At 47.1% G+C, this 26,061-nt stretch overlaps 1 protein-coding gene and 1 pseudogene across 2 annotated transcripts in view; both read right to left on the reverse strand.

The window, feature by feature from the left end:
- Nucleotides 1–625: 625 nt before the first annotated feature.
- Nucleotides 626–26,061, reverse strand: part of TNFRSF6B (TNF receptor superfamily member 6b) — a 28,740-nt gene continuing 3,304 nt past the window's right edge. For both annotated transcript variants that reach the window (XM_063147425.1, XM_063147426.1), the window contains exons 2-5: nt 16,203–16,368; nt 8,119–8,494; nt 1,861–2,061; nt 626–945 (exon numbers count right to left, since the gene is read on the reverse strand). In XM_063147425.1, coding sequence (XP_063003495.1) covers nt 659–945; nt 1,861–2,061; nt 8,119–8,494; nt 16,203–16,250 — 912 coding nt within the window. In that variant the 5' untranslated portion in view covers nt 16,251–16,368 and the 3' untranslated portion in view covers nt 626–658. The remainder of the gene's footprint in view (nt 946–1,860; nt 2,062–8,118; nt 8,495–16,202; nt 16,369–26,061) is intronic.
- On the reverse strand, nt 1,510–1,577 carry LOC134413473 (U5 spliceosomal RNA; annotated as a pseudogene).

Below are 26,061 nucleotides of genomic sequence, written 5' to 3' on the forward strand. Positions count from 1 at the left end.
AGGAAGGACTCCTTCACACAGCGCATAGCTAAATTATGGAACTCACTACCACAAGTTGTAGTGATGGCCACCAATCTGGATGGCTTTAAAAGGGGGTTGGATCAATTCCTGGAGGAGAAGGCTATCCATGGCTACTAGCCCTGATGGTTGCGTGCTATCTCCAGTATCCGAGGCAGTAAGCCTGTGTGCACCAGTTGCTGGGGAACATGGATGGGAAGGTGCTGTTGCACCATGTCCTGCTTGTGGTTCCCTGGTTAGCAATTGGTTGGCCACTGTGTGAACAGAGGGCTGGACTAGAAGGACCCTGGGTCTGATTCAGCATCAGGGCATTTCTTATGTACTTATGGCAAACTTGCAAGAAGCTTGGAAGAATTTACAACAGGATTGCTTGAACATTTACACAACAGTCTACCAAAGCAAACTGCTTCAGTTTTGCATTTTAAGGGAGGCCACACACAATAATGATGTTTGAAAAACCCAAGAAGTACTTGTTACTTTCCGTTGTATTTTTTTCCATTGTATCTTTGTGTTTAATGCTACAGAGTGTTGTTTTGAACAAACACTTTCTGCTCAGCTAAATGGCTTTAATTTGTATTTTTCAGAGTGCTGCAAGACTTTTGCACAGTACTGTACTTCTGAGTGGATTGTCCTATTAACCTCATAAAACTACAGCGAAACGCTTCTTAATCTTTTCTGCTAGATGTTGCAGGTTCATACGCAAGTGAGCTTTATGGAGCTTCTGCAACACACTGTCTTTGCCTTCAGTGTCCTGGAGCTGGAGGAGGTATGTGTGGAGTTCTACCTGGAGCTCTTCAAGGTTCTTCTTACCACCCCCTTGATGGAGAGAGCTATTACTCAGGATTCGCTTCAAACGTTGCAGCCTTCTCAGTGACTTGATTTGGTAAGGCACAAAGTCAATCACAGCCTCCTGGCAATGCTCAGTTCCTAGAGAAGACAGGATGGAAAACAAATCAAAACCCAGCAGGAAGGGGTGTGTATAAAAGATAATGCCACCACAGTTCCTCATGGCTTTTGCATAGACCCCAACATCAGCCGTTGGGCTCCAGTTAAGAAGCAGCAGCAATACTGGAGTGGGATTTTAATTTGTAAGCATTTAATATCCCATGTTCCAATTCAAAATGGATGATCAGAGTGGATTACAAAGGGGGAAAAGCTTCCCAAAATGCTTCAAAATGATCCAATAATAAAAACAGGCCGACAAAGAACACACATTAAACATTTCTCAGCCTCTCTGACCCAGTGCAGGCCTCCGTGGTACCATCTAATATGGCCTTACATGAGAAGCTGGATCTGGTGGGCTTCAGGCCTTGGAATGGTGCATGAACATTAGAAGCACCCTGCTGGATCAGACCAAGGGTCCATCTAGTCCAGCACTCTGGTCACACAGTGGCCAACCAGGGACCAACAAAGCAGGACATGGTGCAACAACACCCTCCCACCCATGTTCCCCTGCTACTGGTGCACACAGGCTTACTACCTTGGATAAAAATAAATGTTCCTCTCCAAGGAAAACTTTAGTAAAAGGCAAAATATTTATACGATCCGAAGAGAAACCAGAGCATGGTACCGCCTCTATCCATGGCATTGCCTGTACTAGTCTTTCTGGAAGCGGAGACATTATTGGTGTGTTATACAATTCAGTTCTGTGAGCTCCCACTGGATGGCTGTAGTAGTCCCATTCAGACACAAGTTTCCCACCCCAGTGACGACTAGGTCTTATTTTAATGGCCAAATTTCACAGGGAACTCTGGGAAGCGTAATTCCCCGAACAGCTCTCTAACAAAGAGTTCTTCGCACTCTCACAAATTTACAGGATTTAAACGGAAGCCACTCTCTCACCTGATGACCCCTCCTCTGACCCAGCCTCGTCCAACTTGCAAGTGGTGCAGATGGTGTCATGGAGCTGGTTGCCGGGAACGTTGACTTCCGAGCCTTGCTCAGAGCAGTTCTGGTGGGGCTTGCACAGATCCGTCCTGGAACTGGAGGAGGAAAAGGTCCCCTGAGGACACAGCATACACTTGGTGTCTTCGTGTGGGTTGCCTACAAGATACAACAATGTGGTAAGAGCGTCAGCAAGCGAACACTCTTTACAAATTCCAGCTGGAATTCGATGCAGCTGGACATTGTGCAAAGTTATTTATTTTTTTATTTATTTATTTGTGTATATTATTTTAGGCTGCCTTTAAGGGTAGCATTCATATATATTGCAATGGTTCAGCTAGATCTACCCTTAAACTGGGTGAGTAGTCATGGCTTTCCATGAGGGATTCTGGGAATTGTCATTTCCTGTGGATGCTGAAAATTAATTCATAGAATCATAGAATAGCAGAGTTGGAAGGGGCCTACAAGGCCATTGAGTCCAACCCCCTGCTCAATGCAGGAATCCACCCTAAAGCATCCCTGACAGAGGGTTGTCCAGCTGCCTCTTGAAGGCCTCTAGTGTGGGAGAGCCCACAACCTCCCTAGGTAACTGGTTCCATTGCCGTACTGCTCTAACAGAAAGTTTTTCCTGATGTCCAGCCGGAATCTGGCTTCCTTTAACTTGAGCCCATGATTCCGTGTCCTGCACTCTGGGAGGATCGAGAAGAGATCCTGGCCCTCCTCTATGTGACAACCTTTTTAAGTTTTTGAAGTGTTAAACCAACTGACATTTCCAGGGCATAACTCTTATGGCTTTCTGCAAAGGAAATGGAATATGTGCAGTTCCGAAAAGCAGAATGAGAAATCCAACCGAGTTTTTCTTATCTTCCTCACGTTACTATGATGCGGCAGGGTCTTGCTATTTACTGTTTTACTCTGTACAGCACCATGTACATTGATGGTGCTATATAAATAAATAAATAAATAAATAAATAATAATAATAATAATAATAATAAACTGTTCTGTGTTCATTGCACGGATGAGACCTTAAAGCAGCCTTCTCTAACCCAGTGCCCTTGAGTTGATCTGGAGGGTGCGAGATTGGGGAAGGACTGCCTTGAAGGGTCCTGTCTTCTGACTAAAGAAATACCCTTCCCCCCAGGTTCCTTAGGGCAGGCTGTGACTGAGAAGCAGAGCGCGTGCGTTGCGCTGAGAAATCCCCAGACTCGGTTCCTGTGTGCTTGCGTCTATAAAAAGACGGCTACACAGTAGGTTGTACCATGTTACAGGTGAGGAAATCCCCAGCCAAAAAGGAAAAGCAAAAGTAAATGTGAAAGTGGAACAATGTGGAACTGATGGCAATTCTCCAGCTGTTCAAAAGGCCAACATGATCACACCCACCACTTGGGGAGTCCTTATTGTTAGCATAAGTGACTCCATTTTAAAAAGGAAACTATGAAGTAGCCTCTGTCTCCAACACGAAGGTTAGTTTACAGTTGAGCAACGAGATTGTTTAGCAAAGATTAAGAAGACCGTTATGCCCCAGTGTTACGCTCTGATTGGTTCATGCTGTTACTAGGCACTGCCCTTTGCAGGCTACAAATGCTGCACCGAATTCCCTGTTTCTTTGTCTGACTGCTCGCCTTTCAAGAGACCAGACCTTGATCAAAAATCAAAAAAGCGCTTTTGAACCCTCTGTCGCTGAAGTGTGGAGTTGTGCTTAGGGGCTGATTGGATCCCGTCCCTGGGGCGAAAAACTTGTCTAACATTATGGTCATTAGGGATGTGCTCCGCTTCTAATCGGACCGGCGAATTAGAAGCGGAGCGGGGGGCTTCGCCTGCCCTTAAGGCGGAGGCGAAGAGGATTGGGGGGCCGGCGGAGTGTGGCGAAGAGGATCGAGGTGAAGGCAGATCCTTCGCCTCGATCCGGAGCTCCGCCTGAAAGGTAAGTGGGGTTTACCGGGCCCTGCCACTGTCGCTGTCGCCCATGTGGCGACAGCGGCAGGGCCCGGTAAACCCCCCCTCCTCTCCCTTACCTGCGTCCATCCGCGGTCCATCAGCTTCTTCAATTGAGCTCACGGTTCAACCAGGAAGTCTAGGCCGCACTTGCGGCCCAGACTTCCTGGTTGAACCGCGGGCTCAATTGAAGAAGACGACGGACCGCGGACGGAGGCAGGTAAGGCCCCCCCTCCCCCTTGGTCCCTTACCGGGCTCTGCCGCCGTCGCCGCACGGGCGGCGACGACGGCAGGGCCCGGTAACCCCCCCTGTCCTCCTCTCCCGGCCTTACCTGGCGCCACTCCCCTCCACTGTGGAGCTCCGATTCAGAGCCAGAGCTCCGCGGCGAAGAGGAGTGGAGTATGGGCGGAGCGGCGCGGAGTGGGCCGATCCGAAATTCTCGGATCGGCCCGCAGGGCGGAGCGGGGGGTCCGTGCACACCCCTAATGGTCATAGCCACAGGCAATGCTCAGAGAACCCTGCCAGCGAGGAGAAGCATCATTGTGTTCAGCCCTGGAAAACCAGTAGCAGTCTAAAGAGGAACAAATCATTCTCAAAGTCCACTTCGGTCTCTCCCTGCCAAGGAATACTTCTCTAAAATGACTATGCAGCTGTCAAGGAATCCAGACACTTTCTCTTTTTATTCAAAAAGAGCTGCCTGCAGACTTTCAGCTGCCTCTCATCCCATTGATGAGAGAGTCAGTGTTGCATAAGAACAAGCATGTTGGCTTTAGACTGGAAAGACCAGGGAATCCAAGTCAGTCTCTCACAGCCTCACCAACCTCAGAAGAACCGCAGCAAGGATAAATGGGTAGGATATTCCCCCACACACACAGGCCCAAGGTCAACGCGAAAAGGGCAGGATTTAAGTCTATTAAATACGTTGACCCAAAGCTGTTGTTGTTTTTCTAAAGGAAGTTTGAAGGAAAAGACGGGTGTTTTTGAGTTCTTCACACAGCTCATAGTTAAACTATGGAAATCACGACCACAAGTTGTGGTGATGGCCACTAATTTGGATGGCTTTAATGGAACCAGTGACCTAGGGAGGTTGTGGGCTCTCCTACGCTAGAGGCCTTCGAAAGGCAGCTAGACAACCATCTGTTAAGTATGCTGTAGGGTGGATTCCTGCATTGAGCAAGGGGTTGGACTCGATGGCCTTGTAGGCCCCTTCCAACTCTGCTATTCTATGATTCTATGAAAAGGGGATTGGATAAATTCCTGGAGGCGAAGGCTATCCATGGCTACTAGTGCAGATGGCTGTGTACTACCTCCAGGATCAGAGACAATGAGCCCATATGTACTAGTTGCTGCAGGACATGGCTAGGAAGGTGGTGTTGCACCATGTCCAGCTTGTGGGTTCCTGGTCGACAGCTTGTTGGCCACTGTGTGAACACAGTGCTGGACTTGATGGACCCTTGGTCTGATCCAGCATGGCTCTTCTTATGTTCTTAGAAGTCAATGGCACTTACTTCTGAGCAGATATAGGCTCTTATGTTCTTATGAGTTGTTGACACATGCCCTTTCTGGTAGCGATTAATGGCCTTCCATCATTCAGGTGAACGTTTTTCCCTCTATATAAGTCAGCTGCAGGAGAGAGCCTACAGTAGACTTCCCCAATCTGGTGTCCTCCAACTGTGTTGGACTGTAACTCCCACCAGCCCCTGCCAACATAGCTAATGGGCAGGCATGCTGGGAGTTGTAGGCCGAAATGTCAGGACAGCACCAGATCCAGGAAAACATCCCATATTCAAACCCTGGCATTTTCACCCAAAGCAGAGGCAGGGAACATCTTTTCATGGAACCTCTAGGGGGGCGCATTCCAGTGGTGGGAGGTGCCAAAGGCAAAGGGGCCGAAATACACAGAAATGCCAGCATATTATAGCTTAAAGCTTTTATAGCCAGTAATGAAGCCTTAGAGGAAGCATTTCAACCTTTCAGGGGTAGAGAGTTGGGGGAGGAAATTGCACAGAAGCAGGCAGTCATCAAATGACCAGTGGTTGGGGAAAGGGGCCAGGCTGGGTCTTGCACATCTGGAGGGCACCAGGTTGGGGGAAGGTTCCTCTAAAGCTCCATCCTGTTGCAATCATAGAATAGCAGAGTTGGAAAGGACCTACAAGGCCATCGAGTCCAACCCCCTGCTCAATGCAGGAATCCACCCTAAAGCATCCCTGACAGATGGTTGTCCAGCTGCCTCTTGAAGGCCTCCAGTTTGGGAGAGCCCACCACCTCCCTAGGTAACTGATTCCATTGTCGTACTGCTCTAACAGTCAGGAAGTTTTTCCTGACGTCCAGCTGAAATCTGGCTTCCTTTAACTTGAGCCCGTTATTCCGTGTCCTGCACTCTGGGAGGATCGAGAAGAGATCCTGGCCCTCCTCTGTGTGACAACCTTTTAAGTATTTGAAGAGTGCTCTCAAGTCTCCCCTCAATCTTCTCTTCTTCTGGCTAAACATGCCCAGTTCTTTCAGTCTCTCTTCATAAGGCTTTGTTTCCAGACCCCTGATCATCCTGGTTGCCCTCTTCTGAACACGCTCCAGCTTGTCTGCGTCCTTTTCAAATTGTGGAGCCCAGAACTGGACGCAATACTCTAGATGAGGCCTAACCAGGGCCGAATAGAGAGGAACCAGGACCTCCCGTGATTTGGAAGCTATACTTCTATTAATGCAGCCCAAAATAGCATTGGCCTTTCTTGCAGCCATATTGCACTGTTGGCTCCTATTCAGCTTGCGATCTACAACAATTCCAAGAGCCTTCTTGTTTGTAGTATTGCTGAACCAAGTATCCCCCATCTTGTAACTGTGCCTTTGGTTTCTATTTCCTATTTATCCCAATCTCCAAGCTAAAGTGAAAGGACACTCATCTCGATACCAACCCACACAGAATGTCCTCCATTCTACTTGAAAAGCAAGGAAAGAGTCTGGTCTTGACATTGTGCTGCAAATGAGTCCTGTTAAGTGTGTAAAATGCAAAGCTGTGCGCTGCACGGCGCCTTCATGTTCATGCACATGAGTTGGCATGCATGCGTACGAGAGACAAGACGCATCACCTTCCTCCTAAAAGTTTTCATTTCTAGAGGTTCCAGGGAGGGAGTGGCTGAAGCATGACAACCATCAGGAACTTGTACATGCACCATTTTAACGGGGCATCTCCATAAGTGGCTGTTCTGAACCAGTGCCTGGGCACGGTAATGGACTGGATGAGGGCTAACAAACTGAGACTCAATCCAAACAAGACGGAGGTACTGTTAGCGGGTGGTTCATCTGTCCGGCGAGGTGATGTTTGGCCTGTCCTGGACGGGGTTGCACTCTCCCTAAAGAATTTGGTCCGTAGTTTGGGGGTGCTCTTGGATCCAGAACTGTCACTTCAGGCACAGGTGTACTCACTGGCAAAGACCACCTTTTATCAGCTTAGGCTGATATACCAACTGCGCCCTTATCTGGACAGAGATAGCCTAGCTACAGTGATCCATGCTCTGATAACCTCTCGTTTGGATTACTGCAATGCGTTATACGTGGGGCTGCCTTTGAAAACGGTCCGGAAGCTTCAGCTGGTACAAAACAGGGCAGCACAGTTACGAACAGGGACTGGCCGGCGAGATCACATCACACCAGTCCTTTTACAACTTCATTGGCTGCCAGTCCAGGTCCGGGCCTGATTCAAAGTGCTGGTATTGACATTTAAAGCCCTAAACGGTTTGGGGCCAGGCTATCCGAAGGAACGCCTCCTCCCATATGTACCTGCCCGGACCTTAAGTTCATCTACAGGGGCCCTTCTCCGTGAGCCCCTGCCAAAGGAAGTGAGGCAGGTGGCTACTAGGAGGAGGGCTTTCTCCGCTGTGGCACCCCGGTTGTGGAACGAGCTCCCCAGAGAGGTCCGCCTGGCGCCTACACTGTACTCCTTTCATCGCCAGCTGAAGACCTTTTTATTCTCTCAGTATTTTAACACTTAATTTTAACTTAAATTTAAATTTTACTGTTCTAACTCTGTATTTTAATCTTATATCAATTTTGCTGCGTGGCTTTTTATACTGTAATTTTGTATTTGTGCTTTTAACCTGTTGGTTGTTTTATTAGGGTTTTAATTTTTGTGAACCGCCCAGAGGGCTTCGGCTATTGGGCGGTATAAAAATGTAATAAAATAAATAAATAAAGACAAAAACAGAGATTGCCCCTGCTTAATTGGAGCAGTTGGGAGTATACGAGCTCAAGAACAGAGTTCTGGCATTCCGTTTGCAATACATACCAGGCTGAGCCAATCCACTTCCCGGGGGACACTCTGAGTGCTTGATGCAGAAATCCGACTCCGCGTGGTAGCCGGGCTTGCACTGGCAGACCCGGTTGTGTGTGCTGTTGCAGGGCTGCGCCTCCTCTTCCATACTGTTACAGAAGACGTTGCAGTACAGACATCGGTCGAGGTAGTTCCAGTACTGCGTGTAATGGAGACTGGGGCACGCCTTGCACACCGTCGGCGTGGTTTTGGTGCAGTGCTGAGCCACGCACGTTCCTGGCGGGCACTGGCTACACACTAGCCTCTCATTGGTCTGGCGATCTTTCCACGGGTAGGTGGGATCGGCGAGGGAACTGGCAAAACTCACAAGCAGGATGCAGCAGGCGAGCCACTAGAGGAGGAAACGGAAGAATGCAAATCAGCCGATGTTCCAGCTGTCTCTATTAACACGCTGCAATCCCTGTTTTCTGGTAACTGACCCTGGCAAGTCAATGCCCTGGATTTTTCCCTTTAGGGTGAGATTTCAATCACTTAGGCCGTTGCTAGACGAGGAGTTAGCGCGATGTGAGGCCTGGTCTCCCTTCTGTGCATCCAGATGACACACAGGGGATTCCGGGGTCAGGCCGGGCTAACGCCTCCCTTAAGCCGGGATAAGCGGATTCGCTTATGGCCCGGCTTTTCCGCAGCCCCTGCCTGAGGCCGGGGCTGTGGAAAGTCTAGCAGGGTCCGTGGCTTTTCCCGGCTGCTCGCTTACTCGAGAGTAGCTGGGAGAAGCCACGGACTGGGCACAGCGCTCATAGGAGCGCTGTGCCCATCGGGCCGGGGGGGGGGGGAATCACGGGGGTGGGGAGATAGGGGCCGGGGGAAAGGCCGGAGCCGGCAGGAGAAGGGGGGAGAAGGACAGGGGACAGGGCATCGGAGAAGGGGGAGGACGGGCGAGCGAGCAGGCAGGGGGGCATCCGGCATTGTGGGGGGGGGGAAATCAGGGGCGGGGGAGCGGGGAACCCTATATTTTTTTTAAAAAAAACTTACCTTTTCCGGCGGTGCGCTCCTGCACACATGGCCCTTTAAGGCGGGAAAACATGGAGCGTGCAACGGGGCTTTCCCTTGCCCCATCATGTGCTGACGTCTGGAAAAGGGCGACGGCACGCGCTAACTATAGCGCGCCGTCGCCCCACCTCCCAGACAGATTATCAGGTAGGGCTAGCAAGGCCCTTACTTAGGTTGTGTGCATATAGACACACATGCCGTTGCTTCTCTCTCTCTCTCTCTCTCTCTCTCATATACATACACCCACCCCACAGCTCCCCAAATCTGCTTGAGCACATAATAGATACAACCATGTCCATTCAGAAATTTAACTAAAAGATTTTTTAAAAAAAATGTTTAAACCCCTTAGAGGGCCCAAAATTGAGATGTAAATTTAGTAAAACAAAAAGGAAATATAAAAAGGTGTCTCCGGGGTGGTGCTGCGTAGATTATACGACGCAGCAGCCAACTCGAAGCCATTGCGGGGCTTTGCAGAGAAGCTCTGCATTTTAATAGTTGGGGGCACCATGGTGCTGACCAGTGGGGAAGCAGGAAGAGCAGAGGACGGTGGTGGCCATGGGGTTGGAGAGTAAGAAAAAGGAGGCAAAGGGGGCAGTGGTGGATGGAGTGGGGGGATGATAAGGTCATCATCATCAAATCATTTTACTGTATTTGACTAATAGCCATCACAAAGAGAACAGATTGATAGACCAAGCAATAACAGAATATCGCCATACAATTACAGAAATCAAATTAGCGAATCACCTGCACCATCCACTGCAATAGCATTTAGAGTGATTGTGCGACTAGGTTAGGCGGCTTTCGCAAACAAAGCTGTTTTGCGTGTAACAGAAGGGTCGCAATCTGACAATAACCAGCACATTTTCACATAGGACCTTTCCTCCTGTAAGGATGCTGAAATCTGCCCCAGGAATCTCTCCCTGGGATTTTTATATAGGTGACAATACAGTAAATAGTGTGAGATGTCCCCCACCTCTGCCATACCACAGATACAGAACCATAAGAGGGAGCCCCCTCCCTCTTCCTACCAACTGTCTCTGCAGAGGCCACCAGTGAGGGAGGAAGCAGCAGTCAGGCACCTCTCCATCGTGCCTGGGTCCAGCTCCAGCTGAGAGCCCCCTCCCTCTTCCTACCAACTGTCTCTGCAGAGGCCATCAGTGGGTGAGGAAGCAGCAGCCAGGCACCTCTCCATTGTGCCTGGGTCCAGCTCCAGCTGAGAGCCCCCTCCCTCTTCCTACCAACTGTCTCTGCAGAGGCCATCAGTAGGTGAGGAAGCAGCAGCCAGGCACCTCTCCATCATGCCTGGGTCCAGCTCCAGCTGAGATCCCTTCCCTCCTGCTACCAACTGTCACTGCTGAGGCCATCAGTGAGGGAGGAAGCAGCAGCCAAGCACCTCTCCATCATGCCTGGGTCCAGCTCCAGCTGAGATCCCCTCCCTCCTGCTACCAACTGTCACTGCTGAGGCCATCAGTGAGGGAGGAAGCAGCAGCCAGGCACCTCTCCATTGTGCCTGGGTCCAGCTCCAGCTGAGAGCCCCCTCCCTCCTGCTTGCAACTGTCAACTTTAACTGCTGAACTTTGCAACTAAGATTGTAGTGCCTGAATTTGCTTTCCTTTCCCCCCTCCTCCTCCCTCCCAGTCCCCTTTCCTTTTGTGTCATGTCTTTTAGATTGTAAGCCTGTGGGCAGGGACTGTCAAGAAATACTTTTGTAAGCCACCATGAGAGCCTTTTTTTGGCTGAATGGCGGCATAAAAATGCTTAAATAAATAAATAAATAAATAAGTTTCTTGGAAGGAAAGGAAAGGAACCTCTCTCGTGCAAGTCATTGCTGACTCCTAGAGGGATGCCTGCTTTTGCTGACGTTTTCTTGGCAGACTTTGTAGTGGGGTGGTTTTCCATTGCCTTCCCCAGTCGCAGTTACCTTTCCCCCCACTAGCTGGGTACTCATTTTACCGACCTCAGAAGAATGGAAGGCTGAGTCGACCTGAGCCGGCTGCCTGAGAATCAGCTTCCGCTGGGATCGAACTCAGGCCGTGGGGAGAGTTTCGGCTGCAGTAACTGCCGCTTACCACTCTGCGCCACGCGAGGCTCAGAACATGTCTATATATCTGCCATCCAAGAATGCTGTGGGCATAGTTTGGAAGCGTAGTTCCATAAATGAGGTTCTCAAAGAAGCAAAAGTCAGGGTTTGTAGGTATTGAGCTCTTTCACGATCTGATTTAAACAGGTAATATCACTGAGAAAAGTTTGAAGCTCTCATTAAATTTAAATCCTGACTGTTATCTATTCCATATATGCAGTCTCTCAATTTGTTCTTGGCTCCCGACAGGGTAAAAATGTCTGTTAGAAGGTTTTTGGAAGTTAGCAACTCTGGGCATGATGTCTCCCAGCCACCCTTCTTCATTGGTTGGGGAGGTGGACTTCTGGCATGATAAGTGCGGAGCCAGTGTGGCGTAGTGGCGACGGAAAGTGTAGGCAAGATGGTATGGGAAACTGACTTGAAGGAACAAATAGGGCAACAGAGTTGGGAAGGGATATGGAAACAACGAGTGTTGAGAAATATGTCTGTGAGGATAAAAGAAAATTATTATAAGACTGTATGGAGGTGGTACCTAACCCGGGTAAGATTAAATAAAATAAATAAGAGTAATTCAGCAAGCTGCTGGAGAGGTTGTCAAAAGAAAGGAACGTATTTACATATGTGGTGGGAATGTGAATTTGTACAAAAATTATGGAAAATGGTGTTTAATGAGATAAAAGAAATTTTAGGAATGGAGATTGAAGAGACCCCTATAGTGGCATTGTTATCATTATATGGAGAACTGAATTGTAATAAAGAGACAAAAGAAGTGATAACGAATTTGTTAACAGCAGCAAGATTAATGATATCTAGGAACTGGAAGGTTCAAGGGGATTATCATATAGAAGATTGGTATAAAGAAATATGGGATATTGCTATTAACGATAAATTAACATGTAATATAAAAGTTAGAAGAGGAATGATAAAAACGAATGATTTTGAGGGAATATGGAAACAGTTTCTAGAATTTGTATTATTAAAGGGGAGAGGGAAAACACTTCCAGAGGAAGCAATGAGATTTTGGAAACATGAATATTTTTATTTATTTATTTATTTATTTATTACATTTCTATACCGCCCAATAGCCAAAGCTCTCTGGGCGGTTCACAAAAAAGATCCCGTGGTTGGGGGGAACACTTTTATGTTAAGTATGATTATGTTAAGAGAATTAAGTTAGAATATATGTTTATCAAATGTTTGTTTCATATTATTGTGTATTATGTAGTATTGTTTTATTTTGTATTGATGCATTGTTTGATGTATAAAAAAAAAAAAAAAAAAAGTGTGGCGTAGTGGCTAAAGTGTTGGACTGGGAGTTGAGAGATCCGGGTTCTAATCCCCACTCGGCCATGGAAACCCACTGGGTAATGTTGGGCCAGTCACAGACTCTCAGCCCAACCTACCTCACAGGGTTGTTGTGAGGATAACATGGAGAGGAGGAGGAATATGTACACCGCCTTGGGTTCCTTGGAAGGAAAAAGGTGGGATATAAATGTAATAAATAAACAAATAAATAATAAGGAAGTGGGGGTGGTGTGGTGGCTGGGAGTGGGAGAACGTAAGGAAGAAGGCACTGGTGGATGCAAGAGAGAAGAGCGGACAGGTGAGGCACTAAAATAGGTTTAGACAATCCTGGTGTGTCTCAGCAGCAGGGCCTGATGCCAGCATGCTTTCCCCCCCAAGCAACTAGCATACAGAGGTATTGCCAAAGAGGCGCTCAGCCCCACCCCATAAAGTTTTGCCCCAAGCACTCCACTTAAGGGCGTGATTCATTTCTCCGGGGCAGGCAGGGTCACTTCCGAGAGGAGCTTAAAACATTTCAGACCAGCTATTGGCGGCGGTTTTGCAAAGAACTGCCAACTTACTTTTCCGTTTGACATTTTGGCAAGCCAAAAGGGGGCACAGGATGTGAGCAAGCAGTTATGAAGCCGTTTCTCTAGAAACTGGCAGAGAAAGAGAGATCTCTTCGTGGGGATGAGGTGTGGCTCATTGGTGGAGCACGTACCTCTGGGAGCAAGGAAAGGCCAGCGTGGCCTCTTGGACTTCCTGAGATAGAACAGGGGATCTTTGAAGTGCCTCTGCCGGTCCAATGGTCTAAGACAGCTTCATATGGTCATTATAGGGGAAGGGCACATAATTTGTATAAAGTTGCTGGCTCCGTTTTCAGCTACTCTTCTCCTTAAAGAAGTCCTCAGAGAGCAAGGCTGGGGAAGCCCTCTGCCACGGAGCTAGGCCAGGGGTGCAAAAAGTGCAGGCTGTAGGCAGCCCAGGGCCTGCCGCCAGCAAAAAACAGAGGAAACACTCTAGGCACAGACTCTATGGTTCTTGCCCTAGAAGCTTCATTCATAGCACATCTGCATCCTAGGATCATCCGCTTCCTAGGAGCATAGAATCATAGAATAGAAAAGTTGGAAGGGGCCTTTAAAACCATGGAGTCCAACCCCCTGCTTCATGGATTCCTGCATTGAGCGGCCGGGGGGGGGGGGGGGGGAAGGTTGGACTCAATGGCCTTATAGGCCCCTTCCAACTCTACTGTTCTATGATTCTGTGATCCTAGGAAGCGGACAGAACCCTTCAATCACTGCTTCCTAGGATGCTTTGGAAATGAAGGTTCTATGGCAGGAACCCTAGAGTTCATTCCTTGAGTGTTTCCTTCTTCTTTTTTTTCAGTAGCTGCAGAGGGAAGGGAAGGGTTAAAGCTTGAGTGTGTAGGGTGTGTATGTGTGTGTGTGAATGAGCCGGTTGGCCACTGTGCGAACAGAGTGCTGGACTAGATGGACCCTCGGTCTGATCCAGCATGGCACTCCTTATGAGTGGGTGAAGAAGTGGGGGCAGTTTGTGTGAGAGGTGGGCACAGGGAGACCCCAGTCCCTGACAGTTTACCACCAAGGAAACACGGCCCAAGTTGCCCATCCTGTCTTAAACGAAAGAGTTTTTAATATTAGACAAGCACAGTGTGAGTGATGGGGTGTTCTATGTGCCTGTATGTACGTGATGTTGATGTGCAGCTCCTGCTAATCCAGAGACCCGTCTACACAGGGTATTTACGCTGGTTCTATTGTGCCTCACAGATGACTGTGACACAAGACGTTCCCTCCTCCTTGCAGCAACCGCAGGCCATTTGGCCCCAAAACTGAGCCCTCCTCCCACTAACAAAGAGAGAGATGTTCTGATTTTTCCGACTAGGAGTAGGTTGCTACTGGCACATCTTATACTGTAGGCTGACCCTATGAAAAGGAGGACAGGGCTCCTGTATCTTTAACAGTTGCATAGAAAAAGGAATTTCAGCAGGTGTCATTTGTATGCATGTCGCACCTGGTGAAAGTCCCTCTTCATCACAACGGTTAAAGCTGCAGGAGCTATACTGCAGCTATACTGTGACCAGATTTAAAAGAGGGCAGGGCACCTGCATCTTTAACTGTTGTAATGAAGAAGAAATTTCACCAGGTTCCCCATATATACAAATGACACCTGCTGAAATTCCCTTTTCTATGCAACTGTTAAAGATACAGGAGCCCGGTCCTCCTTTTCATAGGGTCACCCTATATACTGGCATAAGGGCTGCAATCTTGACAGGTAATTTTAGGGGTGCCTACTTTCCTCCACCTCCTCGCCCTCCACTTCCTTTAATATGCAGAACTTGCAGTGACAAAGTTTGGTCATTCGGGAAACTCTGGACTTAATGGCTTTAGACGGTAATGTTGCTTCTTTGATGTTGCTTCAACATGTGGGAGGCCAGGCCTGCTGTGTCTGTGGGCCCTCCTGCTCATTCTGATCAGGGGGGCCCTGGGCATCTGCCCCCACAGTCCTGTCCTGATGGCACCACTGCCTGCTAGGTATGGCCATCTATTATTTATTTATTTATTGCATTTTTATACAGCCTAATAGCCAAAGCTCTCCAATCAGCCATTTCAACTGCAGCCAGTCAGACGCTTCTGGGAAGCTTTCAAGGAGAACATGGATTCAAGGAGAGCATTCAAGGAGAACATTCAAGGAGAACATGGATTCCTGCCTTGAGCAGGGGGTTGGACTCGATGGCCTTGTAGGCCCCTTCCAACTCTGCTATTCTATGATTCTATGATCCTCCCAGAGTGCAGGACACAGAATAATGGGCTCAAGTTACAGGAAGCCAGATTCCGGCTGGACATCAGGAAAAACTTCCTGACTGTTAGAGCAGTACGACAATGGAGCCAGTTACCTAGGGAGGTGGTGGGCTCTCCCACCCTAGAGGCCTTCAAGAGGCAGCTGGACAAGCATCTGCCAGGGATGCTTTAGGGTGGATTCCTGCCTTGAGCAGGGGGTTGGACTCGATGGCCTTGTAGGCCCCTTCCAACTCTGCTATTCTATGAAGAAAACCGCTTTTCTGTGTGGTTTGTCCCCCAGGCAAAGATAGGCTGTTCCTGAACATGGAGGTTTTATTTAGCTGTCATGGCTAACAACCCTCAATCGATCGATCGATCCCCCTTCGTTGCCTGAGATCTAGCATTACGGGAGGGATTGGAAGATTTCTCTCCACTCTCTCTGCCCCACAGCTATAGTACCTCTTTCAGCCTAAGACGTGAATCACATTTTGGAGCAGCTCCCAGGGGCTACATTTCAATGGTGGGAGGAGGCAAAAAGGCAAAAAGGCGGGGCTACAACATACAAGCGTATTTTAGCTTAATATTCCTACTGCCAGTAGCTAAGCCTTAAAAGAGGCGTCTCAATGTTTTTGAATGGGGAAAACAATGGCCTAAAAGGCAGGACAGCACCATACAGTTAGCGACCAGGGAGAAAGAGCAGGAAACACCTGGTGATAGCACCTGGGAAAAGGGTGTGTGTCCGTCTGGGGAACCCTGGAGGGCTAAAGCAAGACAACAGCATTTGGCCCATGGTCCTGAGGTTCAATACCCCTGCTCCATAACATTCAAACCTTATTTAGATTTCTAAACTTCCTCAGCCAAAAGCAAGGGCAGGCTGAGAGTATTACCTCTGAAAGGTGCCTCTTAAAAGAGTTCAGCTTGCAGCAGGATTGCATATTCTGGAGAGTTTCAAGCTTCTTATTCGATGTCTTGGAATGAAAGTTGGTCTGCAGCTGTGTGGACTCCTCCGACAAAGGAAAAGTTTCTCTGCTTGTGTCGGCTGATGGTGCAGTTCTGCGGAGGGACAACAAGACAGAAACAGAGAACAGATGATAAGCGATGGAAGAAGTTGACAGCAAACTGCCGTGACATTTTCTACTGACATTAAATATTGAAGCCTCCTGTGGCGCAGAGTGGTAAGGGGCAGTTACTGCGGCCGAAACTCTCCCCATGGCCTGAGTTCGATCCCAGCGGAAGCTGGTTTTCAGGCAGCCGGCTCAGGTCGAGTCAGCCTTCCATCCTTCCGAGGTCGGTAAAATGAGTACCCAGCTAGCCGGGTGAAAGGTAACCACGACTGGGGAAGGCAATGGCAAACCACCCCGCTACGAAGTCTGCCAAGAAAACGTCAGCGAAAGCAGGTGTCCCTCCAAGAGTCATTAATTACTCAAGTGCTTGCACGAGAGGTTCCTTCCCTTTCCTAAATATTGCTTTGTTGTTTATTCGTTCAGTCGCTTCTGACTCTTCGTGACTTCATGGACCAGCCCACGCCAGAGCTTTCTGTCGGCCGTCGCCACCCCCAGCTTCCCCAAGGTCAATTCTGTCACCTCCAGAATATCATCCCTCCATCTTGCCCTTGGTCGGCCCCTCTTCCTTTTGCCTTCCACTTCCCCTAGCATCAGCCTCTTCTCCAGGGTGTCCTGTCTTCTCCTTATGTGGCCAAAGTACTTCAGTTTTGCCTTTAATACCATTCCCTCAAGGGAGCAGTCTGGCTTTATTTCCTGGAGTATGGACTGGTTTGATCTTCTTGCAGTCCAAGGCACTCTCAGAATTTTCCTCCAACACCACAGTTCAAAAGCATCTATCTTCCTTTGCTCAGCTTTCCTTATGGTCCAGCTCTCGCAGCCATAGGTTACTATAAATATTGCTACATGGACCCTATAAGCCAATGGCCTCTGGAAACAGGTACATGCTAATAATTTTATTTTTAAAAAAACATACAAAAAACCAACATAAAATATGTCATCAACGTACACAAGAAGACAATCCAATGGGCGACTGTGCTGGCTTGGAAATGCTGGGAGTTGTAGGACTTGTCTAAACATGCGTAAGACTGCAGCTTAAACCTCACTGGAATCTATAATAAGCGACATTGATGTGGCATGTTTCCAAGCACTGAAAGCATCTCTCTCTGTCTCTCATGTATGCACATGGTCTCAGTAGTTACGTCTTTATTGCTGTTGTTCCCATAATGCAAGCGGGGGTGGGATGGGCCGTGGCCAAAAACAAGTGTCCTACATAAATTGTTTTTTGCACATTTGTACCCCACCTTTCCTCATTCGTGCCGGAAAACCACCAAATGATAGAGGGTTGGCGGAATGGGGATCCTCTGGGGAACCCCCCTCAAGACAGACTGAGTGTCAGGATCAGGCCAGGTCTCGCTTGTGTGAGCTTTATCACACCAGCGTTATACTGTGCAATCACTGCGAATTGCATGCAAAGGATTCAGAAGTTTTCCACCTTATAATCTCCTTTGATTGTGAAGTACGCCCAGGCATCCTGCCTTAATTGTGCAATCAAGCCAAAAGATTCGCCGTATTTAGCCCCTACTTTTTGAGTGTATCTTCTGAGCCGCCGGTGGGGCGTAGGAGCAGTTTTTTAAACAAATGCTTACATCTGCGTAAACTTTAAAGATAAAGACACCCAAATTGGCACAGTAATAGATATTAGGAAGAGCTTTAAGCATACCAAATTTGAAATGAATTGGGTCATCCGTTGATTTTTTATGGTTTTTTACATTTCCCCCCTTAAACTCACTTCCTGGTATGCAAAGGATCACTGTCGCCCGGTAGCAAAACCAACAACAACCGTGAAAGCTTAGCGCTACGGGGATAATCCGAGGGAAGCAGGTATGTGGGATGAAGCTCTGTATATCCCGAATCCAGAGGTGTGGACTGCAACTCCCATCATTCCAAGCCAGCACAGGAATGATGGGAATTGCAGCCTGACATCTCTGGAGGGTACTAGAGATGGAAGGCTGGGTGTCACAGCCTGGACGGCTGGGTATCACAAGCTGGGTATCACAGCAACTTTTTGGCTGACATGAACCCTAAACCAGAAATCCCCTGGTTCAAGTCCCATCATATTATTATTATTATTATTATTATTATTATTATTATTATTATTATTATTATTATTATTTGTATCCCGCCTTTTGCCCAATGCTGGACCTCAAGGCGGCCTTACAAAGTTTAAAACATACATTGGGGGGGGGGGACAAAACCATAAATGTTTAAAATACACAACAAAATTATAAGACATTAACATAGACGGAGGGCCAGATTATTCTCCAAAGGCCTGCCGGAACAAAGAGATTTTAGCCCACCCATCAAGGAGGGAGCCAGCCCAGCTCCCCCGGGAAGAGAGTTCCAAAGCACTGGAGCAGCCACCGAGAAGGCCCTCTCCCACGTTACCACCAAGCGTGCCTGTGAAGAAGGTGGGACTGAAAGAAGGGCTTCTCCAGAAGATCTCAAAGCACAGGCAGGCTCATAAGGGAGAATACGGTCTTTCAGATTTAGCTGCGATATTTATTTATTTATTTATTACATTTGTATACCGTTGCATAGCCAAAGCTCCCTGGGCGGTTTTTTTACATAAGATAAAAACACTTAAAAACAATATACAAAAAATTAAAATCACAAAAACATACAGTTTAGCTGCTGTATTCATGAAACTGACCCCTTGGCTTCTTGAAAACTTTTTTCCCCGTTTTCTGTTCTACAGTCAAAGTTTCCAAATATGATTCCAGCCTGACTTCATCGGGCATCACTGTTTAATTAAATGCACCTTTTCACACAGGCTTTCCCTGGCTGTAAGTGCTGCCGGGTTTTACTTTAGTTTTACATGGTACTTTTAAAGTTTTATATTGCGGCTTGACATGTCGCATTTTACGATTCTAATGATGCACGGCCCAGAGAGCCTCAGCTAGCAGCCAGTATATAAAAACGTAATAAATAAATAAAAATATTGTGGCGCCTGTTATTTAAGTTTGAGTTGGCTGTTTATGCTACCGATGATTTAACTATGTCTGCTTAGAGGCCCCTTGGTAAATCCCTCTGAACACAGAGAGGGATCAAGCGAATTAGGATAATTTCTGCACACAAAGAGGTGGGGAGTTTTTTTGCCTTGGGAGTTGTAGCAAAACAAAAATAAAAAATCCCATTGACAGTTGTTATCAACAGAAGCAAGATTTTGGCAGACCACCAAGATCTCATTTCAAGTCCAAGCTTGTGCTTCTCCCTTGGGCAATAAAGTCAGGGTTGTACATACTCCAGGCTCATAAGAACATCAGAAGAGCCCTGGTGGATCAGACCATGGTTCCATCTAGTCCAGCACTCTGTTCACACAGTGGCCAACCAGCTGTCGGCAGGAAATCCACAAGAATCAGTGACCTACGGAGGTGGTGGGCTCTCCCACACTAGAGGCCTTCAAGAGGCAGCTGGATAACCATCTGTCTGGGATGCTCTAAGGTGGATTCCTGCATTGAGCAGGGGTGATGGCTTTTGAGGCCCCTTCCAACTCTACTATTTTATGATTCTATGATGTCTTTTTGATCATCCTAGAGTGCAGGATACAAGATAATGTCCTCAACTTATAGAAAACCAGATTCCGTCTGGACATTAGGAAAAACTCCCTGACTGTTAGAGCAGTACAACAACGGATTCAATGATCTAGGGAGGTTGTGGGCTCTCCCACACTGGAGGCCTTCAAGAGGCAGCTGGACAACCATCTGTCAGGGATTCCTGCATTGAGCAGGGGGTTGGACTTGATGGCCTTGTAGGCCCCTTCCAACTCTGCTATTCTATGATTCTATGATTCTAAGCAGGACATAAGTCATTTTTCTGTCCAGAATCTCCCACCAATCATGAGAACATAAGAGCCATGATGGATCAGACCAAGGGTCCATCTAGTACAGCATTTTGTTCGCACAGTAAACAGCCTGCTTCATGGAATGATCCCGCATTCTAATATTATGAGAGAGGGAGAAATGATAAATTCAGATGGCAGGAGGGAGCATGGGCTACCCAGCCAAATAACCAGAACGCCCGTGCCCCCTACCCCCTGCCCTGACTTCCTGCACTTGCATCCGCCCCCAACAACATCCAGTGACTGAACTCAAACCAAGGCCACTATTGACATACTAAGAAACAATGTGATAACCTCAGAGCAACGACAACAGAAAATCACAGTAAAAACACACCACAAAAAAAGCTTAGTTTCAGTGGTAAAAGCCCGAAGTTGGCATCTGCGTCATATAAACGATGCAGTGCCACTGCACAGCCATGATGGGATAAACAGATCTTATAGACACCCTTCTGGAGAACAAGAGGCTGGGTTTCCCTGACCTTTCACAAAAGTAAAGACAGCTGGAAGCCTCTTAATGGAGCCTGGTTAAAAAGAGAGAGAGAGAGAGAGAGAGATAGAGAGAGAGAGAGAGAGAGCTATGTGCATATTAATAGAGCAGCTATTTCTCTGTTAGGATTTCTGACTACATATTTGGGTACTTCAGAATTAGAGTGTGATAGGGTTTTATTGGGGACTTTGCAGCAACCCTGACCAGTTCGAAACAATCCAGATGACGCTCTTCGATTTCAAACATTTCTTGGCACTCATAATTTTGTTACTGAAAGAGTGATGATTTACTCCAGGAAATGGCGGTGTTCCAAGTAAAGCATGCTATGGCCGGCATTGATCTTTGAGAGGACTGCCTCCCGTGGAAATATTCCAGGTCACCCCGCCTCCTCGGCTTCCATTACAATAAATAAGCAGCAAGCCTCTTTAACTCTTTCACTTGTGGACAGACAAGGGAAAATAGGCTAGCAGTATTCTGCAAATAAATTAAGTAACAATCCCTTGCTGGTCATCTCAGTGCTTTTGTGCGAATTGGCTAGAATGCTGGTTCAGGCTGACCCTTGAGGGCCCCATTCCAGCGCTGAGAGGGGCCTAAATACCAGCATATTTTAGCTTAAAGAGCTTAGTGCCATTAACTAAGCGTTAGGCGAGGCATGTCCCCCTTTTAGAATTGGGGAGCGGGCTGCACAGAAAACAACGAAATTATTGGCTGCCAGGGGAAGGGGCATATGGCCAGGAAAAGGAGCATGGCCACCTGAGGAATGGCCAGAGGCTGGATTGGGACCCCAAGATCCTCCTCCTCCTCGTCCTAATGGTATTGAAAAACAGCTTTAAATATTCACGTGTCTAAACAACCCTGAGGGCAGTACATACACTGAAGGAATAACTAAATAAATAACTTAAGAACATCAGAAGAGACACGCTGGACTAGACCAAGCCTCCAGCTGGTCCAGTTCACTGTTCACTCCGTGGCTGAACAGGCCTCAACCAGGAATCCCCAATAGCACCTCCCTGCCCATGTTCCCCAGTAAATGGAGTACATAGGCACACTGCCTGTGATAGGCACACTGCCTGGACTAGTCGCCATTGATAGCCTCCTCCTCCAGGAATTTGTCTAATTCCTTTTTAAAGCCATCAAATTGGTTGCCATCACGCCTTGTGGCAGTGAGTTCCATAGTTTAACTCTGAGCTGTGTGAAGAAGTTCTTCCTTGTTTATCTGTCCTGAATCTCCCACCCATCAGCTTCATGGGATGTGATCTCGTGGGGGTTCTAGCATTACGAGCGAGCGAGAAAAATATCTCCCAATCCACATCATAGGTTTGCGCAACTCATTTCATTAGGGTGTGCACCCAGGGATTTTTAAAAAAACGTGCTCATTTATTCAATACTCAATCATAAAGGACCTTATTTTTATTAATTTATTAAACACTGTAGATATTGATCATAGAATCATAGAATCATAGAAAAGCAGAGTTGGAAGGGTCCTACAAGGCCATCGAGTCCAATGCCCTGCTCAATGCAGGAATCCACCCTAAAGCATCCCTGACAGAGGGTTGTCCAGCTGCCTCTTGAAGGCCTCTAGTGTGGGAGAGCTCACAACCTCCCTAGGTAACTGGTTCCATTGTCGCACTGCTCTAACAGTCAGGAAGTTTTTCCTGATGGCCAGCTGGAATATGGCTTCCTTTAACTTGAGCCCGTTATTCCATGTCCTGCACTCTGGGAGGATCGAGAAGAGATCCTGATGCGGTACTCTGCGTTCAGCTTGCCTGACCACGTGAGGGCCATTGCAAAGAGGGGGGCGGATTAGAAGACATTGCTCAAGCGCAAGCATTGTGGTGACACTGCCCAGAGGAGGGGCATGCACAATTTTGTGCACCTCTATCAGGTCTCTGCTTACTCACCATTTTTCCAAGCTAAACAATCCCAGCTGATTTAACCTTCCTTCATAGGGGAGATGCTCCGTCCCCTTGATCATTTTCATTATTTTTCTACTTAGATTTGGGCTGTTGCTGTTTTACATTGACCTGCTATGACCCCAGCCATGTAGTCTTAAAACTCAGCCCACACAGAAACCAAATTTCTGTCTAGGGACTTGGCTTTCAAAAGATGTTAACATTGATGCAAGGTGACGACAGAGTAATACAAGCAGCACGAGTCCCTATTGGATAGTGGCTATGAAATCATTCCGTTAAGCCATCCAAGTTCCTCTTCCCACATCATATCTTTAATTTTGATTTAAAAGAGTAAGGGCTGTTGCTGCTGATGTTTTTGTATGAGGGCCAACTCATAACTAATGTCCGAGCCCAATTCAAGGTGCTGGTTTTAACCTATAAAGCAGTGGTTCCCAAACTTTTTCAGGTAACCGCCCCCTTGGTTCCACAAACTCATGCCCAGTGCCCCTGGGAGTTCAATGGGGTCGGGGGGGGTCGGGGTTAACGGCGGCAGCAAGCCCCACACCAAGGAGCGCCTGGCAGGGTCAAAACACTGCTGCAAGAGAACGCATGTGCTTAAAAAGCAGGTCAATCACAGCAGTATCCTAACTTACATTTTATTTAAAAAAACACTCCATTTTTTGCAAACCTCTGCTAGGAGGAGGCATTCTGAGGAAGGCCTTAGATGATGAGTGTAGTATATTTGGGTAGGTAGGGTGACCATATGAAAAGGAGGAAAGGGCTCCTGTATCTTTAACAGTTGCATAGAAAAGGAAATTTCAGCAGGTGTCATTTGTATATATGGGGAACCTGGGGAAATTCCCTCTTCATCACCACAATTAAAGCTGCAGGTGCCCTGCCCTCTTTTAAATCTGGTCACTCTGGTATAGCTCCTGCAACTTTAACTGCTGTGATGAAGAGGGAATTCCACCAGGTTCCCCATATATACAAATGACATCTGCTGAAATTTCCTGTTCTGTGCAACTGTTAAAAGATACAGGAGCCCTTTCCTCCTTCTCATATGGTCATCCTATGGGTAGGGTCATGCCGGGAGAGGTGCTCCATCAGCCCGAGTTGTCCGGAGCTGTGCTGCCAACAAGACCCTCCTCAATCCACACATGTATTAACCCCCCTCTCCCCACCCCAAAGTAAAAGAGCAGTCAGCAAGATCATAGAATCCACCCAACTCAGAAACGCTAGAGTCTAGGCCAGATTCCTATAATCTAATTTGAATTAAACACAGAGTACTTAAATGGATGTGCTTCACCAGCCTTTCCACAACCTGATGCCTTCTAGATGTATCAGACTACAACTCTCATCATCCCCAACCAGCATGGTCCACTAGCTGGAGGGTACCAGGTTCAGGAAGGCAGCCCTGCAGTCTCATACCTACCACGAATAAACTGCTCTCTACAGGTTAAGAGCACGCAAGACACCACAATTTCCCTTAGCCATATACTTACATAAGTAAGTATATGGCTCCTTACATCAGTAATGGTTTCCATAGTCTCACCATAGTCTTCCATAGCTTATAGGCCCCTTCCAACTCTACTATTCTATGATTCTATCCCAGTGGGAATAGCTGTGCTAATCTATTGCAGAAGGATAGAACAAAGAGTCTTCTGACACCTTAAAGATGAACAGATTTGTACATCGGTACAGAGTGATGTATATTTTATAGAATCATAGAATCATAGAATAGCAGAGTTGGAAGGGGCCTACAAGGCCATCGAGTCCAACCCCCTGCTCAATGCAGGAATCCGCCCTAAAGCATCCCTGACAGAGGGTTGTCCAGCTGCCTCTTGAAGGCCTCTAGTGTGGGAGAGCCCACAACCTCACCAGGCAACTGATTCCATTGTGGTACTGCTCTAACAGTCAGGAAGTTTTTCCTGATGTCCAGCTGGAATCTGGCTTCTTTTAACTTGAGCCCGTTATTCCGTATCCTGCACTCTGGGAGGATCGAGAAGAGATTTGATGTGTACCATGTATCCATGAGATTTTGGTTGGACATCAATTGTGGGTTGGTTTCATAAGATCATCAGAAGAGCCCTGATGCTGGATCAGACCAAAGGTCCATCTAGTCCAGCATTCTGTTCATATAGTGGCCAACCAGCTGCACATGGAAAACCCACAAGCAGGACAGCACCTTCCTACCCATTTTCCCCAGCAAGTGGTGCCTATAGGTGCAATAGTTTCCTGTGACTATAATTCAAATGGCAGGGGCACCTTCAAAGGCTTTATGACAAATAACATTTAAGTAATAACATTAATAATATTGAATAGTCATTCATTATTAAATTTATTGTTGTTTTTATTATTAAATAATTTATTATTATTAAATAATAATAATATCGATTAGTTAAATAATAAATTAGATTTTATTATTCTGGCGTAATTCATCAGCCTTTAAGGGAGAAAAGAAAAAGCAGGAAGGTGTCAATTGCAGGGGAAGGAAAAGAAGAACCTCCATATGGAGAGAGGAGTTTATGGGGCCCAAAGCATTTTGAGTTTTCCTCGGAGTCACTCTTGAGCAAACAATTTCAACCAGGTATCTGCACATTGCTCAAAACATCTCTGTTTCTCTTCACCATTTTTAGTCTTTTTAAAGTGTTTTACGTAGCTGAGTTTTACTGTCTTACTACTTACTTTATATGGAACACACAACTTAAAAGGTTGTCACACAGAGGAGGGCCAGGATCTCTTCTCGATCCTCCCAGAGTGCAGGACACGGAATAACGGGCTCAAGTTAAAGGAAGCCAGATTCCGGCTGGACATCAGGAAAAACTTCCTGACTGTTAGAGCAGTGCGACGGTGGAATCAGCTACCTAGGGAGGTTGTGGGCTCTCCCACACTAGAGGCATTCAAGAGGCAGCTGGACAACCATCTGTCAGGGATGCTTTAGGGTGGATTCCTGCATTGAGCAGGGGGTTGGACTCAATGGCCTTGTAGGCCCCTTCCAACTCTGCTATTCTATGATTCTATGAGAGTTGCTGTTTGAGTCATTAAAAAAACCAAAAAAAGCCACAACCCTGCAAAACCCACAGTTGGGCAATCCCTTCATTAGGACCAACCAAAATGTTGTGACACTTTGGTTGGTTCTAATAATAATAATAGTAATAATAATAATAATAATAATAATAATAATAATAATAATAATATATTTATTTGTTACCCGCCTCTCCCTCTGGATCGAGGTGGGGTACAAAACAAATAAAACACCATAAAATACATACAACTAATTGCCCAGTTGTGAATTTTGTAGTTATTGAGTTATTCCATTAAGTTGCATTTTTGTTGCACTGAAGTTTATTGTAAACTGCTCCGAAAGCCCCAGGGCTGGCATAATTTTGGACCCTTTTCAGAGGAACAAGGGGGCTGAAGACGCTGGTGGCCATTCTCAGCTGCTCCTGATAAGTTCCAAAATCT

The sequence above is a fragment of the Elgaria multicarinata genome, chromosome 1 (assembly GCF_023053635.1).
Source record: "Elgaria multicarinata webbii isolate HBS135686 ecotype San Diego chromosome 1, rElgMul1.1.pri, whole genome shotgun sequence".
Classification (NCBI taxonomy): domain Eukaryota; kingdom Metazoa; phylum Chordata; class Lepidosauria; order Squamata; family Anguidae; genus Elgaria; species Elgaria multicarinata.